The sequence below is a fragment of the Tiliqua scincoides genome, chromosome 2 (genome assembly GCF_035046505.1).
Source record: "Tiliqua scincoides isolate rTilSci1 chromosome 2, rTilSci1.hap2, whole genome shotgun sequence".
In the NCBI taxonomy this organism is placed as follows: domain Eukaryota; kingdom Metazoa; phylum Chordata; class Lepidosauria; order Squamata; family Scincidae; genus Tiliqua; species Tiliqua scincoides.
The window spans coordinates 133770666-133797433 of NC_089822.1; the positions used below are offsets into that span (position 1 = coordinate 133770666).

A 26768-nucleotide genomic window follows, 5' to 3' on the forward strand; every position below is an offset into this window, starting at 1 on the left:
ACCGGAAGTGAGCGCTCGCCCGCTGGGGAAGAAATGTAAGCAATGTTTCTCTGACCTCTCTAGGCATCCAAAGCCGTCGAACTCTATGGTTTGGCACGCGCCGCCTCCCCTCCGGGCACAGACAAAAGAGACCAGGGCGGGGTAGGGACCGGCGAGGGCGGGGCTTCCTTGTGGGTTTGTCGGGGTGGGTGGGGCTTCCTTACAGGCTGTTGGAACGAGTGTGGCGCCTCTTCGACCCTGAAGGAAGTACAATGTAGCACCAGCCTATGATTGTTCATTGTTGCTTTGTTCACAAAAAGTGTTCTCCGAGCTGACTGCTATGGAAGAAACACACACACAACTCACAGCACATGTCTACTCAGAAGTAAGTCCCACTGACTTCAGTGAGACTTACTCCCAGGTAAGTGTGCACAGGATTTCAGCCAGCATCAGGACTACCACTCTGCCTTCTGCTGAAGCTGATGCTCCCTCTTAGGGAAGCCCTTTGGAAAGCATTTTAGAAGCAGCACCTGAGTGCTTCTAACATCACCCTGCTGCTTTTCCCCAGCCTCCCCCTGGACTAATGCCTGTGGCTGCAAACCTATCCACACTTACCTGGGAGTAAGCCCCACTGACTACAATGGGCCTTGCTTCTGAGTAAACATGCCTAGGGTTGGGCTCTAGTCTGTGCCTCTTGGATTCTGAATGGTCTTCTGGTTCTCTCTCAGTTTGACTATAAACAGAATAAAGGGATAGGAAAGCACCAAACAATATTTGATTTTTCAAAAAGGAGATGTCAGGGCTCATTTCTCTTTGGAAATGCTTCTCCCAATCCCTGAAGCATTTTGTACTTGCTCAGACTTATTTCCATCATTTCTTTTGCTCTTCAATTGGACCTGACATTGAAAGCACTTATTGGGCCCAAGCCCCAGCACAGCTTATGCCTGAAGTCAGTCTGTACAGCCCTGTTTTACAGCATTAGGTGGAACTTGCTGTTTTTCACATGGCAACAAAGGGCCCAAGGCTACTCAACTTTCCAGTGCCAATGCAGCCAGGATGTAGCCCTGAGGTAAGGAAACAAAGGTTCTCTTACCTTGAGGAAGTCTCAGCGACTTCCCTCCCCCCTTCACAGCAGGATGCAGCACACTGCCCTATTGGCATGGCTGTATTGGCACTTGAAAGTTGAATCAGATTGGGGCCTATGCCTGTGAATGCTTTGAGACTAGCTTATTGAATCCTGAAAAAATGTGCATCACACACTGTGAAGCATAGTGGTAACACATGTTGGAGAATTCACACAACCAGTCATTGTATTGTATTGGCAACCTTCAGTCTCGAAAGACTATGGTATCTCGCTCTGAAAGGTGGTGTGCAACACCTCTTGCAATTGTTAATGTTATTCAGCATGTCAGATTTATTTATTTCAGATCATATTTTGCCTATCCCTTTGGTTACAAAGGCCCAAGGCCTGCTGAAAATGGATTAAGGACACACGGACTTAAGTTGAACCATATTATCTTCCCCACCCTCTGGTTCTGACCATAGAATTATGCTTTATAATACTGTAGTTGGACCTAGGGCCTGCTTGATACCATCATACATCCCCTTGATGTTGCCTGTGTCAGCTGCTATCTGTATCTCGGAACAGAGCTGGAGCCAGTAGTCGTTAGCACATCTCCTGGCAGTCTGTTGGACTTTGCTGCGAGCAGTTCGGAGGACCTGCAGGTTGCGCTCACTGGGACAGACCTTGTATGCTGCTTGAGCTCTCCTCTTTTCCTCAATGACTGGTGTCAACTCCTCAGAGTGGGCTTCAAACCAGTCTGCCGCCTTGTTGGTCTTCTTGCCGAATATGGACAAGGCGGTGTTGTAAACGGTATTCTTGAAATGTTCCCATCTGTTGGATGCGTTTGCGTCGGCCGGGCCTGGAAGAGATTCCTCAAGCGCTTGTGCAAATTCCTCCACTTTTCTCTGATCCCGGGTCTTGCTGGTATCAATGCGAGGTCTTCCTTCCTTTTTCGTGTGATACAGTCGCTTTGTTTGCAGTTTCACTCTGCTGCACACCAGGGAGTGGTCAGTGTCGCAGGCAGCACCATGATAACTGCGTGTGATCTTGATGCTGGGAAGGCTGGAGCGTCTGGTGAGGATCAGGTCGAGCTGGTGCCAGTGCTTTGATCTTGGATGTCTCCAAGAGACTCTATGTTGGGGCTTTGTGTTGAAGAACGTGTTGCTGACACAGAGACCGTGATGACAGCAAAACTCTAGCAGGCGTTGGCCATTTTCGTTCATCCTCCCAGTGCCAAACTGACCTAAGTCCTAAAATGCTGCAAAGAGATCATCGTCACTGAGCTGCATGAAATCCTCTGTCTCTGCTGGAGAGAAGGTGGAGTACCTCAAGACATGAGGGATGCAAACATCATCACGCTGTACAGGAACAAAGGTGACAGGGGTGACTGCAACAACTACCGCGGCATCTCTCTCCTTAGCGTTGTAGGAAAGCTGTTTGCCCGAGTTGTACTAAAGAGGCTCCAGGTACTTGCAGAGAGCGTCTATCCAGAATCGCAGTGTGGATTCCGAGCCAACAGGTCCACCACTGATATGGTATTCTCCCTTAGACAACTGCAGGAGAAATGCAGGGAACAACGACAGCCACTCTTTATAGCCTTCATAGATCTCACAAAGGCTTTCGACCTGGTCAGCAGAGACGGCCTCTTCAAGATTCTCCCCAAGATTGGATGTCCACCCAGGCTCCTCAGCATCATCAGATCTTTCCACAAGGACATGAAGGGCACTGTTGTCTTCGATGGCTCCACATCAGACCCTTTTGACATCCGAAGCGGAGTGAAGCAGGGCTGTGTTCTTGCACCAACCTTGTTTGGGATTTTCTTCGCTGTCCTGCTGAATCAGGCCTTTGGAACTGCAACAGAAGGCATCTATCTCCGGACCAGATCAGACGGAAAGCTCTTCAACCTCTCCAGACTGAGAGCAAAATCCAAAGTCCAGCTGAAATGTCTGCGTGACTTCCTCTTTGCCGACGATGCAGCTGTCACTACCCACTCTGCCAAAGATCTCCAGCAGCTCATGGATCGTTTTAGCAAGGCCTGCCAAGATTTTGGACTGACAATCAGCCTGAAGAAAACACAGGTCATGGTTCAGGATGTGGACTCACCTCCCTGCATTACAATCTCTGAGCATGAACTGGAGGTTGTCCATGACTTTGTGTACCTTGGCTCAACGATCTCCGACACTCATTCTCTCGATGCCGAGCTAAACAGGCGCATCGGTAAAGCAGCTACCACGTTTTCCAGACTCACAAAGAGAGTCTGGTCCAACAAGAAGCTGACGGAACATACCAAGATCTAGGTCTACAGAGCTTGCATCCTGAGTACACTTCTGTACTGCAGCGAGTCATGGACTCTTCGCCCACAACAGGAGAGGAAACTGAGCGCTTTCCACATGCGCTGCCTCCGACGCATCCTCGGCATCACCTGGCAGGACAAAGTTCCAAACAACACAGTCCTGGAACGTGCTGGAATCCCTAGCATGTATTCACTGCTGAAACAGAGACGCCTGCGTTGGCTTGGTCATGTCGTGAGAATGGATGATGGCCGGATCCCAAAGGATCTCCTCTATGGAGAACTCGTGCAAGGAAAGCGCCCTACAGGTAGACCACAGCTGCGATACAAGGACATCTGCAAGAGGGATCTGAAGGCCTTAGGGATGGACCTCAACAAGTGGGAAACCCTGGCCTCTGAGCGGCCTGCTTGGAGGCAGGCTGTGCAGCATGGCCTTTCCCAGTTTGAAGAGACACTTTGCCAACAGTCTGAGGCTAAGAGGCAAAGAAGGAAGGCCCATAGCCAGGGAGACAGACCAGGGACAGACTGCACTTGCTCCCGGTGTGGAAGGGATTGTCACTCCCGGATTGGCCTTTTCAGCCACACTAGACGCTGTGCCAGAACCACCTTTCAGAGCGCGATACCATAGTCTTTCGAGACAGAAGGTTGCCAATACACAATACTGTAGTTACAGAGGCAAGTACAAACAATGGCAAAAATATGCAATGAAGAAAGGTGACTCCTAAATTTGACCTGACTAGCAGCTTTAAATAATTAGAGATTACCAACATTCCTTGTTCTGGGGAAGAAACTGGTTTTTCCAGCTCTTCTGTAACCTCAATGGCAAGTTTCAAAAATTCTGAACAACTTCCCCCATTCCTTATCATTCTTAGGGACAAAAGGATGTGGTCTGACTCAAAACTTGTACATGCTGCTTAAAATTAAGCTGATGTAAATGATAAATAAACAACAAACATTTACTTTTGGTTGCAATGCCATACACACCTACCTGGGCATACATTCCATTGAATTTAGTGGAGCTTAATTCTGAGTAGACTTACACAGAATTACAGTTTGTCATTCCCTGACACCTTTTATGTAGCTATTCTCTTATATTGGGGGGGAGCAATTATCCCTATTTACCTCCAGCATAGCATCTTTTGCAATAATTGACTGCAGGTACTTGTGCCTTTTTTAGTTTTTTGTAAATTCCATGGAGACCAGAAATGATGCTTTTATTTATTTCTTCATATGAACCGATTTTATGATTTAGGGTATAATCCTAACCCACTTTCCAGCAGCAACTTAAGGGTAATGCATCTCTGAGGTAAGGGAACAAACATTCCCTTAATTTGAGGAAGCCTCAGTGAATACCACCCAAATTCAGGATGCAACACATGCCCCATTGGCTATGGCAGTGCTGGAAAGTTGGTTAGGATTTGGGCCTTACAGCCCAATCCTATGCATGTCTGCTCAGAAGTAAGTCCCATTAGATTCAATGGGGCTTACTCCCAGGCAAGTGTGGATAGGATTGGACTGTTAGTTGTTGAAAATAAATTTTTTTAAGTATAAATGATAAATATATATAAATATTCTTAATAATAAGTAGGACCCTCCAGCATCTCAAGAGAAGTGCCTAGTATTGGCTCAGAGGCACCTTACTCTGCGCCATTATAGCAAACTTATTGGGGCAAAGAAATTCTCAGCCAACTTCTGCTGTCTGTAGAAGAGTCACCACTACAGATAGCTAGCAGAAGTAGTGAGTACACTAGACAACTCCAAAGAATTATACCACTAGCCCTTTCTGTTAAGAAAACTTACAAGTGTTGCAGCTGTTAAGAAAATTTACAGTGTTGCAGCTGTGAAACTTACATTACAGTATTTGTTTGCATTGCAAGCCCATGTCTGTGTACTGAGAAGTGAGGCTACAATCCTATCCACACTAACTTGGAAGTAAGCCCCATTGACTATAATGGAACTTACTTTTGAGTAGTCATGCGTAGGATTGGGCTCTAAGGCCCATTGGGAATCTACACGCTAACTCCCAAGGAAGTATGTATAGGATTGCAGCCTGCAAAAAAAGTTTTGCAGAAGCCAAACTTTCATTGCAAAATGAAAGTATTGTGACTTTTCATTTATTATGATTTATTATGATTTATTCCAGGGGTGCCCAAACCCTGGCCCTGGGGCCACTTGCGGCCCTTGAGGACTCTGAATGCAGCCCTCAAGGAGTCCTCAGTCTCCAATGAGCCTCTGGCCCTCTGGAGATTTGTTGGAGCCTGCACTGGGCCTGCGCAACAGCTCTCAGCATGAGGGTGACTGTTTGACCTCTCAGTGAGCTGTGGGATGAGGGCTCCCTCCACTGCTTGCAGTTTCACATCTGTGATGCAGTAGCAGCAGCAAAGAAAAGGCCAGCCTTGCTTTGTGTAAGGCCTTTTATAGGCCTTGTGGTATTGCAAGACCTTCATTCATTCATATAAGTTCATCTTTAATATATTCATTTATGTAAACTTATGTAAATTTATTCAAATTTTAAATGTAAATTAATTCTTTTTTTCCCCTGCCCCCCAACACAGTGTCAGAGAGATGATGTGGCCCTCCTGCCAAAAACTTTGGGCACCCCTGAGTTATTCTGATGATTTTAAGGATAGTGCAGAGATCCCTGAGCTGTTGAGGATGTTGACAAAGCATAGCATACCTTGGAGGGGATATATATATATATATATGTAAAGAGAGAGAGAGAGAGAGAGAGAGAGAGAGAGAGAGAGAGAGCATAAGAACATAAGAACAGCCCCACTGGATCAGGCCATAGGCCCATCTAGTCCAGCTTCCTGTATCTCACAGCGGCCCACCAAATGCCCCAGAGAGCACACCAGATAACAAGAGACCTCATTCTGGTGCCCTCCCTTGCATCTGGCCTTCTGACATAGCCCATTTCTAAAATCAGGAGATTGCGCATACACATCATGGCTTGTACCCCGTAATGGATTTTTCCTCCAGAAACTTATCCAATCCCCTTTTAAAGGCGTCCAGGCCAGATGCCGTCACCACATCCTGTGGCAAGGAGTTCCACAGACCAACCACAAGCAGAGGTAAAGAAATATTTTCTTTTGTCTGTTCTAACTCTCCCAACACTCAATTTTAGTGGATGTCCCCTGGTTCTGGTGTTATGTGAGAGTGTAAAGAGCATCTCCCTATCCACTCTGTCCATCCCCTGCATAATTTTTTATGTCTCAATCATGTCCCCCCTCAGGCGTCTCTTTTCTAGGCTGAAGAGGCCCAAACGCCATAGCCTTTCCTCGTAAGGAAGGTGCCCCTGCCCCGTAATCATCTTAGTCGCTCTCTTTTACACCTTTTCCATTTCCACTATGTCTTTTTTGAGATGCAGCGACTAGAACTAGACACAATACTCCAGGTGTGGCCTTACCATAGATTTGTACAACGGCATTATAATATTAGCCGTTTTGTTCTCAATACCTTTCCTAATGATCCCAAGCATAGAATTGGTCTTCTTAACTGCTGCCGCACATTGGGTCGACACTTTCACCCCAAGATCTCTCTCCTGATCTGTCACAGACAGCTCAGAACCCATCAGCCTATATCTAAAGTTTTGATTTTTTGCCCCAATGTGCAAGACACTGACATTGAAGTGCATCTGCCATTTTGTTGCCCATTCTGCCAGTCTGGAGAGATCCTTCTGGAGCTCCTCACAATCACTTCTGGTCTTCACCACTCAGAAAAGTTTGGTGTCGTCTGCAAACTTTACCACCTCACTGCTCACCCCTGTCTCCAGGTCATTTATGAAGAGGTTGAAAAGCACCGGGCTCAGGACAGATCCTTGGGGCACACCGCTTTTCACCTCTCTCCATTGTGAAAATTGCCCATTGACACCCATTCTCTGCTTCCTGGCCTCCAACCAGTTCTCAATCCATGAGAGGACCTGTCCTCTAATTCCCTGACTGTGGAGTTTTTTCAGTAGCCTTTGGTGAGGGACCATGTCGAATGCCTTCTGAAAGTCCAGATATTTAATGTCCACGGGTTATCCCACATCCACATGCCTGTTGACCTTTTCAAAGAATTCTATAAGGTTTGTGAGGCAAGACCTACCCTTACAGAAGCCATGCTGATTCTCCCTCAGCAAGGCCTGTTCATCTATATGTTTTGAGATCCTATCTTTGATGAGGCATTCCACCTTCTTACCCGGTATAGATGTTAGGCTGACCGGCCTATAGTTTCCTGGGTCCACCCTCTTTCCCTTTTTAAAGATAGGCGTGACATTTGCTATCCTCCAATCTTCTGGCACTGTGGCCGTTTTGAGGGACAAGCTGCATATCTTAGTCAAGAGATCAGCAACTTCATTCTTCAATTCCTTCATAACTCTTGGGTGGATGCCATCAGGGCCCAGTGACTTATTGATCTTTAATTTATCAATGAGGTCTGAAACATCTTCTCTTTTAACCTCTATCTGACTTAACTCCTCGGTCAGGAGGGGCCGTTCGGGCAGCGGTATCTGCCTGAGGTCTTCTGCCGTGAAGACAGATGCATAGAACTCATTTAATTTCTCTGCCATCTCTAAGTCTCCTTTTATCTCCCCTTTCCCACCCTCACCATCCAGAGGGCCAACCACTTCTCTGGCAGGTTTCCTGCTTCTAACATATTTGAAGAAGCTTTTATTATTCCCCTTAATGCTGCTGGCCATGTGTTCCTCATAGTCTTGCTTGGCCTCCCATATCACCTTCTTACATTTCTTTTGCCGCAGTTTATGTTCCTTTTTATTCTCCTTATTAGGGCAAGACTTCCATTTATGGACGGAAGCTTCCTTGCCCTTCACAGCCTCTCTAACTTGGCTGGTTAGCCATGCGGGCACCCTCCTGGATTTAGTGGAACCCTTCTTTCTTTGTGGTATACACATCTGCTGGGCCTCTATTACTGTTGTTTTAAGCAGCCTCCATGCACTCTAGAGAGGTTGGACTCTTTTTACCCTCCCTTTCAACCTCCTTCCAACCAGTCTCCTCATATGAGTGGAGCGCACTGTAGCACTGATATGGAGCACACATATATGTAGAGCACTGTAGCACTGACATTGAGCACATATAAGGAGAGAGAGAGAGAGAGAGAGAGAGAGAGAGAGAGAGCGCACTGTAGCACTGACATTGAGCACAGAGAGAGTGCGCGTGCGCGCACTGTAGCACTGATATTGAGCATACATATATATGTAGAGCACTGTAGCACTGACATTGAGCGCGTATATATATATATATATATATAGAGAGAGAGAGAGAGAGAGAGAGAGAGCACACACACTGTAGCACTGATATTGAGCACACATATATATGTAGAGCACTTTAGCACTGACATTGAGCCCATATATATGTCAGTGTTACAGGAGTTTCTTTTTGTGGTGATAACAGCAATTTATTAATGTGTTGATGCACAATTCATGTGCAGCTGTTCACTCGAATTTGAAAATCCAAATTAATCCCGGTTCATAATGTGCAAAATAGCTGGAAATTCTCCCAAGAGCAGAGAGCGTCATAGCACCCTCTGCAGGCAAATATTATATATGCATCCGTTGGTGGTACTGTCACTTTAATTTTCTGTCTGCTTGCAATTGGCTGAAAAAGATTGGAACATTCCTGCATGTCGGAGGACTGCCTTGTTCCGTGATTGGCTGCTTTGGACGCTGCAGGATACTTCCTGGAATGTCTGCAGCCCAACGTTCCATCAGGTCTGTTTCCCTGGGAAAGTGGTTGGGGACCCTCTTTTACTCTAAATGTAATCCATAGCCTTAGAATTGTGGAGAAGGAGAATATGGGATTTCAATGAGCTTTCTAGCCTGCTGCCTAATATATACATGCATGTGGCAGAATACCTGAAATTCATGTTCTCCAGGAGCAAAAGCTGCTCATCAGTATATTTACTAAGTTTTACGTTATAGTCTTAAGCTATTTCTTTCCAATATTTATTAGAAATAAATAGCTTCAGAGGTCAAATAATGAAGATGAAGGAATGTGATTTGCTTATGCTAAAAGGACTCTCTCCTTTAGGAAACCATATATGCATAAGAAACCTCTAGAAGGTGCATGTTGCTTGCATTCATCTGAATGGTGCTTCAGTACAAACAAGGATGGTGTCCTCTTCTTGTAGTGTGGTGTGGTCAGAACTGTAACCCCTGCAAGGATGCTTCATCTGTTCCCTTGAGACCTGCTTCCACATGTGCTAAAGAAGTTTTCTTTGTGTACAGTGCCCAGATCAGGTAATGCTTGTGGCTGAAGTGATAGCATGATTCATGTACAGTGTTGAATTATTTTTAATTTGCATATAGAATCTGATAAAGCTGGTGTAGCAAGTTGTAGAACAATCTAATAAGCTATATTAAAGTGCAAACCTCTGTAGGTAGCCATACAATATGCATCTGTAGTAATAACAGGAACCTCAGTGTGGAATTGTGGGGGCAGGATTTGAGTATGAGCATACTGAGGGGAGCTTCTTAACATCCTATAATAATCCCCATTTGGAATGATTAAAGGGTACTAACATAGTAGTTTTATAAATCTTGAATAAGGGTGGCGTTTTGTATTTGGCTGTTTTGTACTTTAAAACAGTTTTTCTAAAGGAAAAATAGTTTGTGTGTGTGTGTGTTTATATCTGTAGTGAAAACATTTAAAATGTGACCAGACTAGCATTAATCTAGTTGAAAAATCCAAATGCCATAGAGAGAAAATCCAAAATCTGTGACTGGAAGTGAACAAAATAGCATACATTCTGTTTTTGTTAATAACAATAGAAGAGTGAATTGCTAATAACACAGGCCTACAAAACTGAGGGTCAGAAAAGTTTTTCCCAAACATTATGGTAGTTTGAGATGAATTTGGGGTGCTGATTCCAAAAATGGCAACCGTTTTGCTCTCACGTCTAGTTTTAGAGATATAGTATAGCCTCATTATTGAATGGTTCAAGCAGCTTCCTCATGATATTCCAAATATCTGGTCCAAGTTATATAAAATAGTGGGTTTTTTTTCTTAATTGGACTTGAGCCCAGTTCAAACCTTACATCTCTTGTGGAAAGACCATCAAAACCTGTTTCCATATGGTGGGTATGTATAGGAACTGTAACATTTACAAATCTTGCTTATAAACTTGCTGCATGGCTCAGCAAAATCTTTGCACCAGTAACTGCCAGGAATATGTGCCCTGACAGGTCCAAATGTTAAGGAACTTGAAAAGTTTTCAAAGTCACACGTAAGTGTCTTTCAGTAGCTTGTACTGAGGAATAAATTTACCCCAGTGCCCTTTGCTGGAGTGTTCTTGTTGGCATCCTTTAGTCTCGGAAGACTATGGTATCGTGCTCTGAATGGTGGCTCTGGAACAGAGTGTCCTCTCCAGTGCGCGAAGCCAGGGTAAAGTAGATATGGAGGACAGGCTGTTACCCATGCAGCAAATCCCCCCTCTCCACGTCGCTGAAATGGTCCAATGGAAAGGCAGAGGCCAATACGGTTGGTTCCAGCGGCATCGCAGGAGTTGCCAGAACGTGACTGTGTTCAGCCATGAACTGCCTCAGGGACTCCGGCTCCGGATTTTGCCTCGAGGTTGACTCCTGAAGCCTTTTCCATAGCTGGATGTAGCCACAAGGCAGTGGAGGTTTGGGATCAGAGTTTTCCTTCTCTCAGATGAGCTGCCTTCCCAGGCTGACGAGCCCCATCTACCCGGTGGCTGTTTAGTCGCCTCTTACGACAAGTACAGCCAAACTGAGGGCCTATTCTTATCCCCAGCCCCCAGGGGATAGATTGCTGGAGTGTAGTTAATAACATTCAGATTAATCTTTGTCAAGAATGTTGATCAAGGGTCAACAAGTGACAGAAGCAATAGTGGTTTGTGGTATGACTGGATAGAAGGTCCCATGGACTTGTCTATGGAATAGATGCCTGCCTATGGATCCTGCCGGCTTATTTTGTGCAAGTACTGCTGCCTGCTCAGTAGACTCAGGACCAAATTGCATCAAGACATAGTGGTGAGGCCTGGTTAAGTATTGTATTGCATATTATAGCAGTAGTATATCATACTTTGGTCTTTACATGTGACTCACTTGCAAAAAGGTGTTGGTCTTTACTTTTAGGTATAGGTTGCTGTGCATTAAAACAGACAATTAAACAATATGATCCGTTGAGTCTCATTATATTAAATGGTTATTTCTATGCCTAATAAACCTTTATTCATTCTTTCATTCAAATGGTTATTTTTACAGGTTACTCAAAATCAATATTTGAAAAGTATATGCATGGAGGTGGCATGAAGGAGCTGCATTGACTAGAATATAAATTCAGTTTAAATTAAATTAAATCTTACATTTAAATAATTGTTTGACTCCTCTATCTTCTGTATTGTGTTAGGAACATTCAGGATTGATGCAATTCAGATTGAAAAAGCATTCTTAACACACTTGCCAAAGTATTCTGTGCAAGCTTCTGAGTTGCAGAAGTTCTTCTATTATACCAAATGGGAGGAGTCTAAGCAATGGTGGATGGACAGAATAATGTATTGCGAGTGATAGATGTTGAATAGTCTAGTTATGAAAGCTGGGAATGGCAGTGAGGGGGCTAGTCTGTGCAGCAGAACCCCATGTTTGGTCTCATTGAAATGTGGCTTCGTTTCTACATCTAGCGGAGGGCATGGAATATGGTTCAAGTAACAGGAACTGTATTCGCCTCTTACCTACCACAGTCAGCACCTTTTCTTCTCTCCTTCTGTTTACTGTTTGTTAAGACTTTTTCTTAAAAAATTATTTGCTCAGATATTGCCATTCAACATGACAACGGAAACCTTGGTAAAGGATATCAAACCAGGCTTGAAAAATCTGAATCTCATATTCATTGTGTTGGAAACAGGTGAGTGCCATATGGGAGATGGGAGCATGGTCAGCTTGTATTAAACCACTTGTGCAGAATAGATGTGAGACCGGCCTGCCCTCCTCTTCCATAAACTTTATTCATGAGGACAGGACTGTTCCACATATTGCTGCTGTTAATAATATTTACCCATTCCTTTCAATCAGTTCACAAAGTGATTTGTCTGATGAATAGATTTTTATCCTGCCATTCCCCACAATGGGTACGCAAGGCAGCTAACATATCAAAACACCATACAATAAGTATAAGCTAACAAAATAAATAGCAAATAAAACTACAAATCTAAATGATTATAAAAATACAAAGAGATCAATCCACAGGTCTCAGCACAAGGACTCTTAGCACATGTAAAACCCACAAGGTTTTTAAATCCAGAACAATATAAAATCAGGTTTGGTGCAAGATAAATACTGGCAGTAAAAGCATAACCCTAGCCCTGCCTTTATATTAAAGACACTTTTTAAAATGCAAATATACATATATTGGGACAGAAATGTCCGGGATGCAAAAAGAATGGATGCAAATGTCCAATACTGGAATGCATTTGACTGGGACACAGTTGTTCAGGATGCAGTGTTTCTGTCATTGAAGGTTCGGTTCTGACTGGAAATTATTCAACACTGCAGGGTTTAGGGAGGACTCTTTCAGGAGGAGGTGAACCACTGCCTTGTTTAATACCACAGGCAGTACTCCCTCCCTCAGAGATTAATTAACCACCCGCCCCAGCCACTCTGCCAGTCCTGCTTGGCTGATTTTATAAGCCAGGGGTGCCCAAGCCCTGGCCCTGGGGCTATTTGCGGCCCTCGAGGACTCCCAATGCAGCCCTCAGGGAGCCCCCAGTCTCCAATGGCCCTCTGGAGAGCCCGCACTGGCCCGACAACTGCTGTCAGCTTGAGAGCGACTGTTTGACTTCTCGTGCGAGCTGTGGGATGAGGGATCCCTCCACTGCTTGCTGTTTCACAGCTGTGATGCAGTAGCGACAGCAAAGGAAAGGCCAGCCTTGCTTTGTGCAAGGCCTTTTATAGGCCTTGAGGTATTGCAAGACCTTCATTCATTCATATAAGTTCATCTTTAATATATTCATTTATGTAAACTTATGTAAATTTATTCAAATTTTAAATGTAAATTAATTCTTTTTTTCCCCGCCCCGATACAGAGAGATGATGTGGCTCTCCTGCCAAAAACTTTGAACACCCCTGTTATAAGCCAAGCTGGGCAAGGGTCAAGTGGGCAAACCAGTAACCTTGCACTCATCCTGGCTGAATCCTCAGGTGAAACAAGTGGAAAAGAATCCAAAACAATAGGACCAACAAATGCCTGGGGGGCGGGGGGACACCAACAGATAGTGTGGAGTCCAAGTTGTGACAGTGGTTGATTTTTTTTTATTGTGAAGTGCCTAGCAAAATTGTCACAGCAAGCAGCCATGTAGTCCTAATTATTCCCTTGTGAGGCCAGATGAAACAAGCTTTGCACCTTACAGCAAAGTTCTGCTGGACAGCTTTTTGCAGACATGATAGTGGCAGAGAAAAAGGCCTTCTTTACTGCCATCATCACCACAGAGTGGTTTCTAATATCCTCTAGCCCATACTCGGTCAGACTCGCTGCGAGTTTTCCTCTTATTGCTCAAGACATCTGCCCTGTCATTTCATCACCCACAGATCCTAGTAAACTAGGAATTGTCTTAAAAATGTGATGTGGCAGAGGCCGCTCAGGAGCAATTTGATCTGCAGCTCTAGCCATTTCCTCATTCCAAAAGCTGACTAGAGCTACAGATTTGTTGCCAGGCACAGGGAAAATCCCTCAAAACCCCCAGGAATCCATTGACCTCCAGGGGCAAACCATACAATTTCGTCCCTTGCCTGTGAAGGTATGGAGCTGTGCTCAGCCTAAACCCTATCAGGAAGAGATATGGCTATACAGGGTCTAACGTGCTCTGCAGCATACTTTGGGGCTGAAATCAACTGAGGCAGGTCCATGGTTACCATAGCAGCCAGTACATCCTGAGCCACACCTGTACCCAGGGCTTTTTTTCTAATGGAACGCGGGGGGACGGAGTTCCGGCACCTTTTTGCAGGGGCCCCTCCCCTTCTGAGGCATTCCAGGAGGGGGAGAGCAAAATAGAGGCATTCGCTGGGTGGGTGCTGGGGAGTGCAGGGTGGGCAGGTGCCTGGCCCCTGCCTGACCGCACAATGACCCCCTCCTGCCCCATCTCCAAGCTCTCGCCTGAGCCCAGCCCGCCTCCCCTCCCCCCGCGCTCTGCTTCTCCGTGCAGCTTCCAAGCCGGTGGAGGGCGCGGGGGACATGCGCTGATGCCGAGGAGGAGGAGGACGACGGACGGATGGACAGCCAGCCAGCCAGGGAGGGGCTGCGGCACCCACAGAACGCCCAGGTACTGGCTTGGCAGAGGAGGAGGGGAAGGAAACTGGCTGGTGCAGCCTTGCAGCCTGAGAGCCCAAGCATGTCTACTCAGAAGTAAGTTCCACTGTGTTCAGTGGGGCTTACTCCCGGGAAAGTGTCATAGCCTTGCAGCCTGAGTAGACAGGCAGAGGACGGGCTCTGTGGCTGCAGTCCTCTCCACACTTTCCTGGGAGGAAGCCCCACTGCCTCTAATGGGACTGACTTCTGAGTAGACAGGCACAGGATTGGGCCCTGAGGCTGCCATCCTATCCACAGTAAGCCCCGTTCACTAAAGTGGACTTCTGAGTAGACATGCATAGGATTGGGCTCTTAGGCTGCAATCCTAGGCACTTTCCTGGGAGTAAGCTCCATTGACTAGAACAAGACTTACTTCAGAGTAGACATACCTAGGATTGGGCTCTTAATCCTGGCAGAGATATATATCTGCACCCATTTTCACCTGCTAAGGGCAGGTGAAAAGGGATTCTACGTGTGTACAACATGCTGTCCAGCCTTGCCAGAGATCCTCCTCATCCTTCCCCCACAAGCATGCCCTCCACCAGCCAGCGTTTGCAGCTCCTCTCCAGCAATGCACAGCAGCTGCTCAGGGCAGCAGAGAACATACAATTGCATGCCAAGCGCCTTCCCAAAGACACAGAGTATTCTGATACCTGAATTAAACCATATTTAATCGCTTGTTTGCAAATGTAGCTGTTTCTATGTGCACCTAAGGACCCCTCTCGTGTAAGAATTCCTTTTTTGTTCTTACTCCCACAGTTGCTTAGAGTAATCTTACTACATGGAACTCATGTAAGCCATTTTTTGGAATCCATTCACTGCTTCCTCTCCTTGAAGTAGTACCACACTACATACTACACGCTACAAGTGCACCTGTACAGTATTTTTCCCCATGTGTAGAAAAAGTAGCTAGGGGGAAGGGGATGTGGAGATTGACAGCCGAATCCTATGCATGTCTACTCAGTTCATCTTTAGGGGGGAAGCACATAAAAAATATTTCTCCAATAAAAAATGGTTTATAAATAAATTAAATAAATAAATAAAAGATTAACAAGTTGTGAGTTCCTGCACCTTTTTATTTACAAAAAAAGCACTGCCTGTACCAGGGCCTCAGTGTAGACATTGGTCCCACAGTACCACCAGTCAGGGGCACTCCAAGGCCATTACTGAGATCAATGCAGGCAGGGAGTCTGTGATACACCAACAGAATTTCAATCCTGCCTTACCCATTTAGCGTGACTCAAAGGCACTCAAACTTGGCAAACCATTTTAGGTACCTGGTAAAGGAGATGTCTTTGTGATAGGCTATTGCAACTCTGCCTCCTTGCCTCTGTAGTCATGGCTACTGCTGCACCCAGAAATCTGGCGGACAAAGCTGGAGAGACCAACTTATCCAGCCAGTTCTCTATAATGCATGCTAGATCAGAGCCCTCCTCCAGAATCAAATTCTGTCTGAGATTGGTTTTATTTTTAAATGACCTGACTATCCTCAGCTAAATATAAGATAATTGCTTCTTTAAAAGGTGATTCTTTGTCCAAGTTAGCAAGACTTAGTAATAACACATTGCAGTGTTCCCTTATGTACAGTTGGGTATGGATTTATATCAATTGTCAACTTCCAGGAGTAAGTTAGTATTGCATTAGTACTGCTGCTACTTAGGAATAATATTCTGTGAAATAGATAAGCAGCGTAGCCTCCCATAAAGTAGAGTGCAGGTTACTGGAGAGCCTTAGACTTTTTACTAATGCTATAAGGGAAACATTCTCTTGTCATTTAAATACTCTTATATGGAATCAGAAAACTGTTGTGTTATCCTGCATAATGTTTGTGCTGATGTCAGCTAGTATTCCTAAACCTTGCATCTCCTGAATCAAATACTTGGTCCATTCTTTGCTTTTGTGTTTTACTTCTTATTAAAAATTTTGAATCCAAAATCAGATAATGCCAATCAAAAGGCAAATTAGAAAAAAATTCATACATAGCATGGTCAGCTATGTGATACAGCACGTGATACAATTCATATCTCAACATAACACCCAGTACTATCTACAGTGGCTCTCCAGGGTTGCCAACAGGGGCTCTTTCCCAGCCCTACTAGCAGATGCTAGGAACCAAACCTGGGACCTTCTGCATGCAAAGCATGTGCTTTACCACCGAGCTACAGCCCCTGTGCTACTCATGTTGGAATATTCTCGCCTATTTAGCATTATGAATTTTTTTATAATCTGTACTTCTGTAATGTTGTGCTCCTTTTTACTGTGATTGTAATATACATTCTGAGGGTGACTTTGCTCTCTCTCTCTCTTCCCCCTCCCCTTGGAATAAAGAAAAGCAGATGTAAGTGCTTCCATGGGGGTTGCATGGAACATGTACTACTTCAGCCTGTGTCTCCAACCTGAAAGAAGCAGCACCCATTTATTCACCTTGAATTTTGGTAACTGCTTTACCACCAGGTCGGGTGACAAAGACAAAAGATGGCCATGAGGTTCGGACCTGTAAAGTAGCAGACAAAACGGGCAGCATAAACATCTCTGTGTGGGACGATGTTGGCAACCTGATCCAGCCAGGCGACATCATCCGACTCACAAAAGGGTATGGATTATCCTTCCAATAGGAGTGGAGTGGGAGAAGGTCAGGAACAGATACTGCCTCTGCAGTTGGGGACACTTGGAGAGGGGAACAAGCATGGTTAGGGTACTCTTGGGCTTCTTGAGACACTTGATCAAGGTTGCTTAATGTAGACTAGTTACTCTTTCGTGCACATAGCCCGCCTTTTGAATTTTGTCAATTCTGCAATAATATATACAGTTGTACAGCTGCATATGTACAGCTGCAATTATATGTACAGTTACTTTGGAGCAAGTCTGGCTGAATAGAGTGAGGCTTGCTTATGTGTACATTTGCATAGGATTGACATGAAAGAGTCCCATCCCCCCCAGTCTTGCAGTATGTATGGAGCGGTGATTTGGAGTACAGATCCAAGGAGGGTTGTTACTTTGTATTGTTTAACTCAAATGAAAGGATGTGATCTTGTCTGTGCCCCTGTAATTGCCAAGGCATTAATGGCTGAAAATTGCTTTTTCAAGTGTTTGTTCTCTCTGCACAGTTTTCAAATGTTGGTCTTTGCCCACTTTGGGCTAATGTGGACCTCCTACAGCCTGACCTTGTAAGTAAGCATGGTTAATGGATCTGGAAGAGGCCATTAGCAACCCCCACTTGAGTACAAACTTCTACTGCACACCCTCCCCTGGCCGTAAGCATTGTTAAGGGTTTTGTCAGCCAAGGTCATTAAGCCATACTTAATTATCGCAATAGTTTGCTCTTGGGATTTTAAATGCTGGTGAAGAGTAAACCCCAATTACAATTAACAAACTGTGGGTTGCGGTTGTATTGGGTCGTGATTGTATTGGGTTGTGAGACTGAAACTGGCAAGCTGATAGCTGAGAAGGAAAATGCATGGAGCCCTAAGGAAAGTGAAATTGAGCCATATAGCATGTTTAGTCAGGAGTAGGGAAACGTGCCTTGGTTTGTTGCAAAGGACAGGCTGAGAAGAATCCAACGCCACCAGAATGGTCCCAGTCCAATGAACGCAGCCCCCCAAAAAAACCAAGAAGGAAGTTCTTCCCTTCAAGCTAAAAAATGTACTGCGTTCTATGGAAAGTGAAACAAAACTTCACGTTTACTCGTAAGTAAGCAAACATGCCTTGGCTGATGTTGAAAGTCAGGTAAAGGGAAATGCATGACCAACAAGAACAGTCTCAATCTGATGGAAGTCAAGCTCAACAAATGCTCAAGAGGGCAGCCTTTCCCCGCCCCCACTAAAAAGGATAAAAGCAGAGACTTGAGCTAGAAAGGTGATTTTTTTTTTCTTTTTTAGACTTGTGAAGCTAAATGGGTCCTCATAGTGTGTCATTTTAAAAACAGTGGGTTCTGGTGCTAATAGATTTGGGAACCATTGCTTTATTGGAAAGAGTTGTTGTCTTTTCCAGACTCCTCCCCCCCCCCCCCCCCACTGGAGCCTAATTTTCTCTTCTCATCATTCTGGGGTTTTAATGCTGTTCAGAGGGAAGCTTTGAATCGCAGTATAGCCCAAACAAAAAACATTGGATTTAAAACTGATTTCATCCCAAATCACACTAAACTGGCTTAAATGTAAGAAATTGAACTGGGCATTGGGAAGGGCTGAAAATCTTACTGATTTGTGTGTGCGGGGGCGGGAGGGTTTGAGGTTATTGTAGTCATGCTTCAGAGATAATGCACTGGGTGGAACAGGGCTGGCTTTCCCATCTCATCTTCCCTTATTTAATTGTTTTACTTTATTTTAATTTGCTTGATGATGTCACTTCCGGCCATGACATCACTTCCAGTGGGTCCCCAACAGATTGTTAATCTACAAACTCTTGTTCTTGCTCAACCAATTTTGTTAATGTTTGCATTATGTATGTTACATTCATCATATTTGCAACATCTAAATTGAAGTGTGAGTATATTTTTGCCTTACCTCTGCTTAATCAAGTTCTAATCAAGAAGTTATTTCTTCTTGAGCATGGGGAGTTGGAAGGTAGTCATAAAGACAGCCTGACCAACTGTCTTTGTTCTAGTCCTGGAAATATTATTTCCATAGTGTTGCTCTGTAAGGTAAAAGGGAAGAAGAGAACACTTTCACTAAGCATGTATATGAAATTGAAGAATTATCTCATGCTGCATCTGACCTCCTTGTTCGTACTGCATTCAAATGAAAGTGTCAGTACTGTTAATGTGGGGCAGTGATTTTCAAACTTTTTCCGCTCATGGCACACTGGCAAGGCACTAAAATGGTCAAGGTACACCATCAGTCTTCTGACTATTGACAAAGCACACTGTGCTGCCAATGGGGGGCTAACATCCCCCAATGGCCCTTTCCCAAATTCCCATGACACACCTGGGGGCCATTAGCAGCACACCAATGTGCCACAGCACAGTGGTTGAAAATGGCTGATGTGGGGGATAACCCTTGGCTAAACCTGAGGCCACAGCAAATGCCCAACCTTGCAACCATGATGTAGTGGTTGAGGGTTGGACTAGAACTGGAGGGACTTGCGCTCCGAACCCACTCAGCCATGAAGCTTCTATTCTACCTCACAGAGTGATTGTGGGCCCAATCCTATCCAATTTTCCAGCACCGGTGCAACCGAAATGCAACCCCAAGGTAAGGGAATGAATGTTCCCATACCTTGAGGTGGTCTCTGTGACTGCCTCCCCACCATAGGATGCAGTGCATGCCCCATTTTCACAGCTACACCGGGCCTGGAAAACTGAATATGATTGGGCCCTCGCTTAATAAATGGGATGGGGTGGAGAATTGTGTTGCCCTGAGATCCTTGGAAGAAGGTGGGGAGCTAAAAAGAAAAGCTTGTCATCCTCTGGAGCAGGCAGTGATGAACTGAATGAAACAAAAAGGTGTAGGGTGCTTCCCAACAACCAGAGGGAACCATGATGGAGCTAGTCTAGGCTCTAGAAAATAGAAAAAGCTAGGAGCACCAAAGTATCAGTGAAATCAATAAAATTTTAAAGCACCCTTAACTGTCTCTGAATTGCACCCATTGTTATCCAGGGCAGTGCAGGACCTGTTATTTTAAATCTGAAGCCAAGTAGGCTGACATGCATCAGACAAGCAAATAATAGTTAAATGTGACAAGCTACAGGGTTCCCTAAAATAGTGATTAGTTTTGAGCACAATAATGAGTTGTCAGAAGGATTTTGTGCTCTTTTTTTAATTGTGAGTTTTTCCCTGTCAGGTATGCATCTGTCTTCAAAGGCTGCCTGACACTGTATACTGGACGTGGAGGAGATCTGCAGAAAGTTGGAGAGTAAGGCTTGTCCTAATATTTTCTTTCTGGAACTGGGGGTTGGTGAGGTGGATTTGGTCAGGTGAGATGCAAAGCTATGTTTTCTCCCAGGGTTAGTATTTCTCCAGATAATGTAAAATACGTACTCTTAAAACCACAGTACTAGCTTCTTTTGCTTCCAGGATGGAAGGAATTGGTGACTTCTTTGTATGATATTTGGATCAAGGCTAACTGCATGCCTAGTGGGAAAAGGAAGGAGCAAAGTGGCAGTTGCAGCCCCCAAGTCTACTGACATTTTTTTTAATTTGAAATCTCTCCTGCCTCAGGTTTTGTATGGTTTACTCTGAAGTGCCAAATTTCAGTGAGCCAAACCCAGAGTATGTTGCCCAGCAATCACAAAACAAAAATGTGAGTATAAAGGTTATCCTGATTGGGGAGCGAAGTATATTTGGCTTAGATTTTTGAAGCAGACCCGGGCCATCTCTAACCCACTCAGCAGTTCCTGCTATGTCATCCCTAAAGCTACTTAAATACTCTCTACTCTGCTTAAATACCTTTGAAAAGAAAGTCCTGTTACATCCTTCCAGTTACACGCAATCTCTACTTTTGCAGCTCCCATAAGGATTTCTACCAATTCCTTATTATTTAAATTCTCATTTCCATCCCTAAATAAGGAGAACAATAAAAGGGTTTCATTAAAAATTATTTTTGACCTATTAATTTTTATAACTATTTAATTACCTCTTTCCAAAATAACTCCTTTGGGACAAGATACCCATATGTTACCCATATGTTCAAGCGACCCTTTTACTCCACAGTTCCACCAACACGTATCTGCTATTTCTTTATTTTTTTGAAGTTTTACAGGACATAAATGCCATCTATGTATTGTCTTTAACACCATTTCTTCAGATCCTTTAGATTTTGACGATACTGATTTGTAGAGTTGAGAATTCCCTATTCCCGTCCACAATTTTCAAAATTCCCAGTATTCCATCTTCCTCTCCCTTACAGCACAGCCTTGTAGGAGACATTTCCCACCTCCTCCCACCACATCTCTACTCTATATGCCCCCTTGTTGACATATTTTGCCCCAGGAACTGATTAAATTTTCTGCATTGAGGAAGTAAAAGTTTGGAATACCAAAAATTGAGAAGCGGGCTAATAGAATTGCCAGGTTCAGAACTTGGATGCTTCCTATACCTCTAAGAACAGCACTGAAGGCTACAGTGAGAAGGTGAAGCTACATATGGTGGAGTTTTTCCATCTGCTTAGTTCAGCAGTTTTCAACCCTTTTCATCTCATGGCTCACTGTTGAGGCACACCATTAATTTTTGGACAATTGAGAAGGCATACTGCACTGCAGGAAGGGGCCTCACATACCTGATGGCTCTACTAATAAATAACCCTCCCCCAAACTCCTGTGGAACACCTACTGACCATTCATGGCACACCAATGAACTGTGGCATGGTGGTTGAAAATTATTGATTAAGTTTTTAAAGGTTATGAATTTGGTCAGCTTGGTGGAATCCAGGCTAAGCTGTGTGTTTGGGAATGACTGGGAATGGCTTTCTAACGTGTAGAACTATGAGATTTTCTCTACAAGATCCACTCTGGTTTGATGACTGGACAAGCAATAAGCCACTGGGGTAGTTGATACTCTTGCCCTGCATAATCTTGATCCTGGTTTTAGAATCCCAGCCGTTTTCCATAATGTACTTAGAACATCAGTCTTTTACCTTCTTTCTCAATATTTCCCTTGATGGATTGATTTTTTTAAACCAGATTTTCAGGGGGTTTTTTTCCACAGGACTGCCACCATCTGTACAAATGGCAGTTTTATCTCAGGAGTCTCTGCATGTGTCAGGAAATTGAGCAGCTGTTTGCTTTTTTTCCCCTTTCAGACACAGAATGACAATGCAGCACCCACAGCCTCCCAAACCACACCAGGACCCACTACATCAGCAGGTAGGCAATTAGTGAATTGTTGCTCCCTATAGTCCAGAGGAAAATCAACCCCCTTGGGTGAGTGAGGCACATCACGTGTCACTGATCTGATTAGTTCAGCCATAAGCAGGTTTGGACAATATATTGCCTTTCTGAACTCTTTAGGGTGAACAGGGGCAACATTTGACCCATGATCTGCATACGAGTTGCACCAAGCAAAACCTTTGAGACTGATCTTACACAGAGTTAGGTGCGCACTTGTCCCCTTTTTGGTGTGCTTAACCCATTTCTGTCCAGCCCACAGATGTACACATTTGATCCCTGTTGCATATATGGACAGAAATGGCTTTACTCGGCATACGATCATGCTGAGAAGCATGGAAAAAGTATGAAAGGGTTGGGCAAACCCTAACGAAGCAGAAATCTGTTCAGATCCATTATGCTTCTCCTCTTACGTTTTGGGAATATCATGATTCTTGAAAGTCTGCCTTCTTGTGTATTGAGGGTAATTATTTTTTGAAGTGCTAGTGGGCAGATGTGGCCAAGCTACTAGCATGTAACTTTAAAGTACCTGTTTTAGCAGATGGTTTCAGACTGCTGTAACATTGCAACATGACAAGTAGTTTCTGTCCAAGTTAATACTTAAAGCTAAGAACCCTAACACTGAAAGCAAGTGGGAAGAGGAACAGGACAATGGCAGCCTAACTCTTCTTCCAGAGTTCCTAAGGGGCGGGGGAGCTGGTGCCAGTTCCTTACCCGCTAGGCAGCCAGGAGGAACAAGGAGTGCTGGAACACAGCATGCTCAGCTTATCCTGTTAATTTCAAGCAGGATGGCATGTAGGAAACTGGCAGCCCAGAGCTGAAAGAGGGCAAGGGATGGGCCTGGCTGTATCCCCGTTGCTCCCCCTGCCTTGGCTGCTTAGAGGGTGAGAAGGAGGTAGCAATGCTGGCGGGGCATGCATGAGTTTTGGGGGGGAGTGTGGCAGAATTACATGTCATGTCAGGCTCCACTTTGGCTTGAACTGGGCCTGCTGGGACTTACCTGCAAGTAAACATGCATAAGATTGCTGCATGACTTCCAGAAGCATTAAAATATTTTTATTTATTTGGTTCTCCAGGCAACTTTAAACCAAAAAAAAAGGGGGGGTGGGTTTAATGATTTTTAAACAGTGCTGTTGCTTTTAACTGTGCTTTTAGGCTTAGTGCTCATCATTCGATGCTCATCAAATATGTCTATGAAAATTACGTGTATACTGAATAGTTGTAATATCTCATGATAAACTTTCATTGTAGATCAATCTCGGGCAGTTTCTTACACTTTTTGTAAATCAGAGGCAACTAGGAGATGGAATATCTTGGTTTTTGTTGTTAGCTGTGGCATTAAATCCCCATTCCTTTTAAACTGGTATTTTGTTAAGAATAACAATAGAACAGAATATCTAGCAACATAATGATCATGTGGCTTTCAGATATAACCTTGTTCTGACCCATACCTTTTATTCCAACCTTCCACAAATTCATTTTCTTTCTTCATCGATTAATTTCATCCCTGTTCTCTGCATCTAATAGCATATGTTGATGAAATGGAGTGGTATACACTTTAGAAATCCAGCATTCAGTTGAAATACTATTTTAAATTGGTTAGTTACTTCAATCCCAGCAGTTTGTAATCACAATTCTCACTGTTCAGAACTAAATCCTATATCTTTCCTTTTAACTCTGGTGTTCTCATATATCTCAGCAAGATTACCAGGTTGCTTATTCATTGGCACCCAGGGTGGCTTACAATATACATTAAAATTCAAAGATAAAAATGAAAACAAAGAATTTAATGGCTTAATTTCCACAGTTTTAGTGTGACAGAGATTTTTTTCCTTAGTTCTCTTTATTTTCTTTTTAGCCACAGATACCCAGAATGGCAATGGGCTGATCACACCTGGCCCTGGTGGTTCCACCCATCCACCTCCTGTCCCCACCCACCCCACCAGCGGTCGTATCACACGAAGTCAGCCCAACCACCAGAGTGGGGGCTCCTCAGGAACAGGTCCCTCCTCCACCACAGTCAGCAATGGTAAAGAGACACGGCGAAGCAGCAAGAGATAACGGGTGCAGCGTTGTGAGTGCGTTTAAATCTCTTCCCTCCACTTTTTGCTGATCCAGCTTTGGAGAAGAGTAGCTGGTAATGGGGAAAAGAGATGAATACTGAGCTGCGGCAGAGACTATGAAACCAACTTGCATTCAGCCACTGAAACGTATTTTTAACACAAGATACTGAGTATGAAGTGAGGGATATGATCTTCAATGTGTTTATACTTGTATTTTATGTCACACTTGTTTTCAGGATTCCCAGTATATGTATATTACATTCTTGCTCTCTGCAGGAAAGTAGTATAATTGCCCCCTCCCCCAATGATTTTGCTTGATAATGTTTCTATCCGTTACCTTCACAGGCCACATACCCCTGTCCCACAGGCATGTGATTGAACTTAGCTTCCTTACTGAGTCTGCTGTCCTTAAAGCATTTGCTCTGGACTTGCAGTTCAGGTGGTGAATCTACCTTGGGACTGAGTGATTTTAGGAGTGTGGAATAAAAGACAGTTGTGTTTTGAATTTTCATGAGGCTCAGTTTTTGTGGAATGTCTTGTGTGGAAGAGGTGTAGATAGGCAAACAAATAGAATTAATGCCACTTATCCCAAGCCAAACTCACATTCAGAGCAACTATTCCAGAATAACTGCTGTTGATATTTCCCCACTGTTGATAATTCCCCAAAGTCATTCTTGATAGCTTACAGCATCTTGTATAGGGCTTCTGTATATTTGATGATTACGTTAAATTAGAAAAGTGGCAAAGAAAAGGAAACAACTTTTTAAAAAGGGTTTTTTAGATACCCACTTGATTTTAATTGTTCAGTTAAAAAAATATTTTTAGTGGGTTTCTATTTGGAAACACTATTATTATGCTGGCAACTTGAAATAAATCTCTGCTTATTTCAGTAGGTTTTAGCATGGTTGGTATTGGAGGCTGACAGTGTTGGCAACAATTTGCTTTGACCTGTAAGGGACCTTTTGGTCCAGAGCCAGTGCTAACATGCGGCCAGATCAGAGATTATATGCATTGTCTCTGAACTTGTCAAGGCCCACTGCAGCAAGAGTACTACCCAGGCCCTGGTTTCAGCTATCTAGAGAACATGAAGAACAGCCTGTGTTATAAATGGGATTACTGTACTCTTAAAATTGAATAGAATGTTATCCCTAAATGTATGCCAAAGTTAACACATTTTTTTTAAAAGGAGGAAAATGTCAAAGAAAAAAAAATTTTTTTTTTTGTAACTGTCACTTAGGGCTATTATCCAAACCTATTTAACACTATTTTGAAGTGCTCTTTTATCCAACTCTTTGGATCCCATTTTCTTCATTTTTCTTTGTCTCTGTCATTCACTCCAAAATAATACCTTGAATTACAGTACAGTACTTAATTGAAGTCTTTTCTGAAGGAACATCACAGTTGTTTAATCTTATGTGGCTGTTTGAATGTACTACTCCATGAATGTTCTGGGGAATAAGTATTTTAATCCTTTGTCCTCTAATCTTGCAACTGTTTTTGATCAGAGTAAGTGGATCATTCCATATACAAGGTGGTAATTTTGTTTTTGCTTTCATATCTAGGACAAAAGGACATAACTGTATGGGTAACACTATCTGAATAAATCTAGTTCTGTGACATGGTGTGGCAGCCTTCTTGACATGGTCTATAACGCAAGGTTAACATTGTTTCCCTCTCACTTCATCCTGTGGAATAAACATTGGTAGTTGTATATTCTTGCTAATTTGTGACTATATTATGAAAGCTCCAAATAATACACAGCAAATTGTTTTGATACTTATCCAAATGTAGCGTCACATGTACCAAGGTTATGGAATGACCCTTAATTAACATTGTATCATTTTTATTTGGGTAGGTGCAGCATAGGTATAAAGCGTTCCATAATATCGTACACTTAAATGAGAGTTGATTCATATGTTCCATTTTCCTATATAGAGGTTAATTGCAAGAAGGGTAGCTATGTTGATTGTTGCAGCAAGAGTCTTGTAGCTAAATTGGAAAGTTTTTATTTTAGCATAAGCTTTTTTGAAACAGGTCTGCATTTATCAGATGCATGAAGACTAATCAGTGTGTCTAACAATTGGGCAGCTGCTAAAACCAACTACTTGTGATGAAAAATATGTGAGGTCAGTATACAAAAACTGTAAAACTTAATCTTATCCTTTCCAAACACATCATTGTCCCCTTCCCCGACGTCTAACTTGCTTTGAAGTCCACCATGAATTTCTGAACCATCCAGCACAGCACTAGATTT

At 43.7% G+C, this 26768-nt stretch overlaps 1 protein-coding gene across 4 annotated transcripts; it reads left to right on the forward strand.

The window, feature by feature from the left end:
- Positions 1 to 19: 19 nt before the first annotated feature.
- Positions 20 to 26131, forward strand: NABP2 (nucleic acid binding protein 2). Of its 4 annotated transcripts, none has more exons than XM_066616516.1 (8): positions 20 to 35; positions 9459 to 9567; positions 12103 to 12196; positions 17087 to 17225; positions 20411 to 20482; positions 20788 to 20869; positions 22367 to 22430; positions 24310 to 26131. In XM_066616516.1, exons 3-8 carry the CDS (start codon positions 12118 to 12120, stop codon positions 24510 to 24512), a joined length of 639 nt encoding a protein of 212 aa, XP_066472613.1. In that variant the 5' UTR covers positions 20 to 35; positions 9459 to 9567; positions 12103 to 12117; the 3' UTR covers positions 24513 to 26131. The 4 variants fall into 4 exon arrangements, with proteins under 4 accessions (XP_066472613.1, XP_066472612.1, XP_066472611.1 ...); XM_066616515.1 differs by lacking the exon at positions 20 to 35 and adding an exon at positions 225 to 400; XM_066616514.1 differs by lacking the exon at positions 20 to 35 and adding an exon at positions 8981 to 9039.
- Positions 26132 to 26768: the final 637 nt, after the last annotated feature.

Coding starts and splice junctions, on each gene's coding strand:
- NABP2 (XM_066616516.1), top strand. CDS start 12,118: ATGACAACGGAAACCTTGGTAAAGGATATCAAACCAGGCTTGAAAAAT. Junction 17,226..20,410: donor ATCATCCGACTCACAAAAGG/GTATGGATTATC, acceptor TTTCCCTGTCAG/GTATGCATCTGTCTTCAAAG. Junction 22,431..24,309: donor AGGACCCACTACATCAGCAG/GTAGGCAATTAG, acceptor TTTTCTTTTTAG/CCACAGATACCCAGAATGGC.